At 36.6% G+C, this 2,464-nt stretch overlaps 1 protein-coding gene across 1 annotated transcript in view; it reads left to right on the forward strand.

Annotated features, from left to right (window-relative positions):
- Positions 1-2,464, forward strand: part of LOC106529288 (radixin) — a gene marked incomplete in the record, with an annotated part of 38,731 nt that overhangs the window by 2,939 nt on the left and 33,328 nt on the right. The window contains 1 exon segment of the mRNA XM_014024661.1: positions 1,207-1,293. Within this exon segment, the coding sequence (XP_013880115.1) occupies positions 1,282-1,293 (12 nt within the window).

The following is a 2,464-nucleotide window of genomic DNA, read 5'->3' on the forward strand; positions in this document are numbered from 1 at the left end:
CAGCTCATTTACACACTTTTCCTGAAGATAGAAGAGTTTGTTGAATTTGACATGACATGTTCGTACGAACCCTTCATACGAACAAAAGTAAGAGAAATTTAGAATAAGAATACGAACTTGTTCTTGCATGAGGCCCATTGTCTTTTTCAAGACAGTCCTAAAAACACACTTTTTCTCTCAAGCGTTTAGCTAACCGTTTCACCATTACTACCAGCCTACCTCCATTGTGAATGCTTCGCTAATCTTTGTTTTCTTTACTATTGAACTTACGCCATATTTTCTCTCCCGCATTCATTATGATTTTGTGTATTACTGTATATTTTGACCTGCATTGACCTTGTGCATGAGTTACAATTTTAGAAATTAATACCTGATTTGATGTTTCAATTTTCGTTTATGTGTAATTATGTTTTTCTGTTTCATTTTATTCTTTTCACCATTTTTATACTGTTAATGATTGTACTGCACCTTGTGAATATATTTCTGTGAAAGGCGCTTTATAAATAAAACTCTACTTACTTGCTTACTTACAAATTACTTTTCCACACAACTAAATGAAACCTTGTTTTAGCAACTTGCTGTAAACTTGTGCAGTTTTTCCATTCAAGCAGTTTTATTCACACTGCAGGTTTTGTTTACGCTGTACTTTTTGAATGTTTTGTACATTTAGACCACACAGGAGCACCCAGGTGTGTCTAATTTAACAGTTAAGCTTGTTAAATGTAGTGTAAGAAAGCCCATAGTGACTGCAGATTATGAACTTTTCTGTCAAACTGACGGTACATTTATCTCCAAGCAACTAGACAATGCCTTAATTGTTAACAGAACATATTTGCCTGTTCTTTTAGACTTGTGAAATATAGTTTGTACCCTTAAGCGAAAGAGTGGTGCAAGATGGGATTGAAACACTCTTTTTCTCTTTGGCTCATGAGTGCCTTATTTGCTTTTCACCCCCTTTTCTCTGCGATTTTTGCATTAGATTTTCCCTGATCTGCTTGGTCCACACAGCTACTTTAAAGGTTGGATATAAGAGCCTAGTTTGAAAGTAATAAAGTTAAAGGTTGTGTTTTCTAACCTTTCATCTCTGTTACTGAAATAAAATGGATTTAAGCTGTTTCAATCACAGAAAATAAAAGGCAATTAAGTAATTTTTAACAGGTTTGATGCAACTTGTACTTGGTTGAGAAATGTTTTCTTTACTTTCAGCTCCTGTAGATTGCTGCCTTCCTGTGAAGGATTTATCCTCTCAACTGTTGGGTGTAAGGAGGAGAGGAAGCAAAGATGCCTAAACCAGTAAGTGACAGGAATTCAGTTGGGTTTTTTTAATGTCTTGCTTGTAACCCGATGCATGTGAACTTCCTTGGAAATATTAGTTTATTTGGGCGGCTATGGCTCAGTGGTTACAGCAGTCCTCTCTGCAGTTGGAGGTTCAATTTCTCACCTGTCAGTGTATCCCTGGGCAAAAGACTAAACCCCTCATTGACTCACTGACTCCATTATACCTCATTGGTGTATGAATGCAATCTAAAGCACTGATTAGTCTCTAGAATGATTTATTCAGATTAGCTATGTAGAGATGTAGTAGAAAGCTGTACGTGTGTGTGTGTGTGTGTGTGTGTGTGTGTGTGGATGGGTAAACGAGACTTCTGATTGTGTTGTGAAATTCTTTGAGTAGTCTGGTTGGCTAGAAAAGTGTTATGTACAGTCATCATACCATTTAATCACTATGGCTGCACCCACCCCTCCAAGTTAACGACAGCCAGAGTAAGGAAGTGGAGAGCCAAGCCCACTGGCCTTCCAACTGTAACACTAGTACCATTGTTGTTTGACGGGTGGAAAGAATGCCTGAGTTCTAGGATGTGAACAGTGCCAAAACAAAACCAATTCGATGCAGTGCTGTCATGGGGGCCCCTTCACACAGTTATACTGTTTTCCTATTGTGAACAGACTTGGGGAGAGCTTGGGTATTGGTTTGTAAATACAGCATGTTGTAGTGTGAGACCACCTTCAGACGCTTTAGAGTGATGTGTGACACAGCTCTAACCAACCAGATTCAGACCCTACTTGTTTGAAAGCTGTATTAGTGTATTAAATCACAAGTGTTGGGTAAGGTAATTGGCAGCTATAGTGCATGGGTAGAAAAATTTGTGATTTTTTTTTTAATCAAAATGTGCTGAATTACCTTGACTATAGGTCTCTTGAAGGAAATGTTTTGAATATTATTCCAAAAATTCTGAGCAGTACCAACAATTAGGCCTGTCACGATAACAAATTTTGCTGGGCGATTTAATTGTCTCAAAAATTATTGTGATAAGTGATAATATTGCCTGGTGACCATTTTACAACTAATAATTATAAAAGCATAATATGTAAATGTAATAAATCAATAAACTTTAATTTTTAAAAGAATGTGTAACAAAGTGGACTCAGTCTCTAAAAAAATACACTTGAATAAAAAAAAAAA

Source organism: Austrofundulus limnaeus, unplaced genomic scaffold, assembly GCF_001266775.1.
Source record: "Austrofundulus limnaeus strain Quisiro unplaced genomic scaffold, Austrofundulus_limnaeus-1.0 Scaffold434, whole genome shotgun sequence".
NCBI classification, from domain to species: domain Eukaryota; kingdom Metazoa; phylum Chordata; class Actinopteri; order Cyprinodontiformes; family Rivulidae; genus Austrofundulus; species Austrofundulus limnaeus.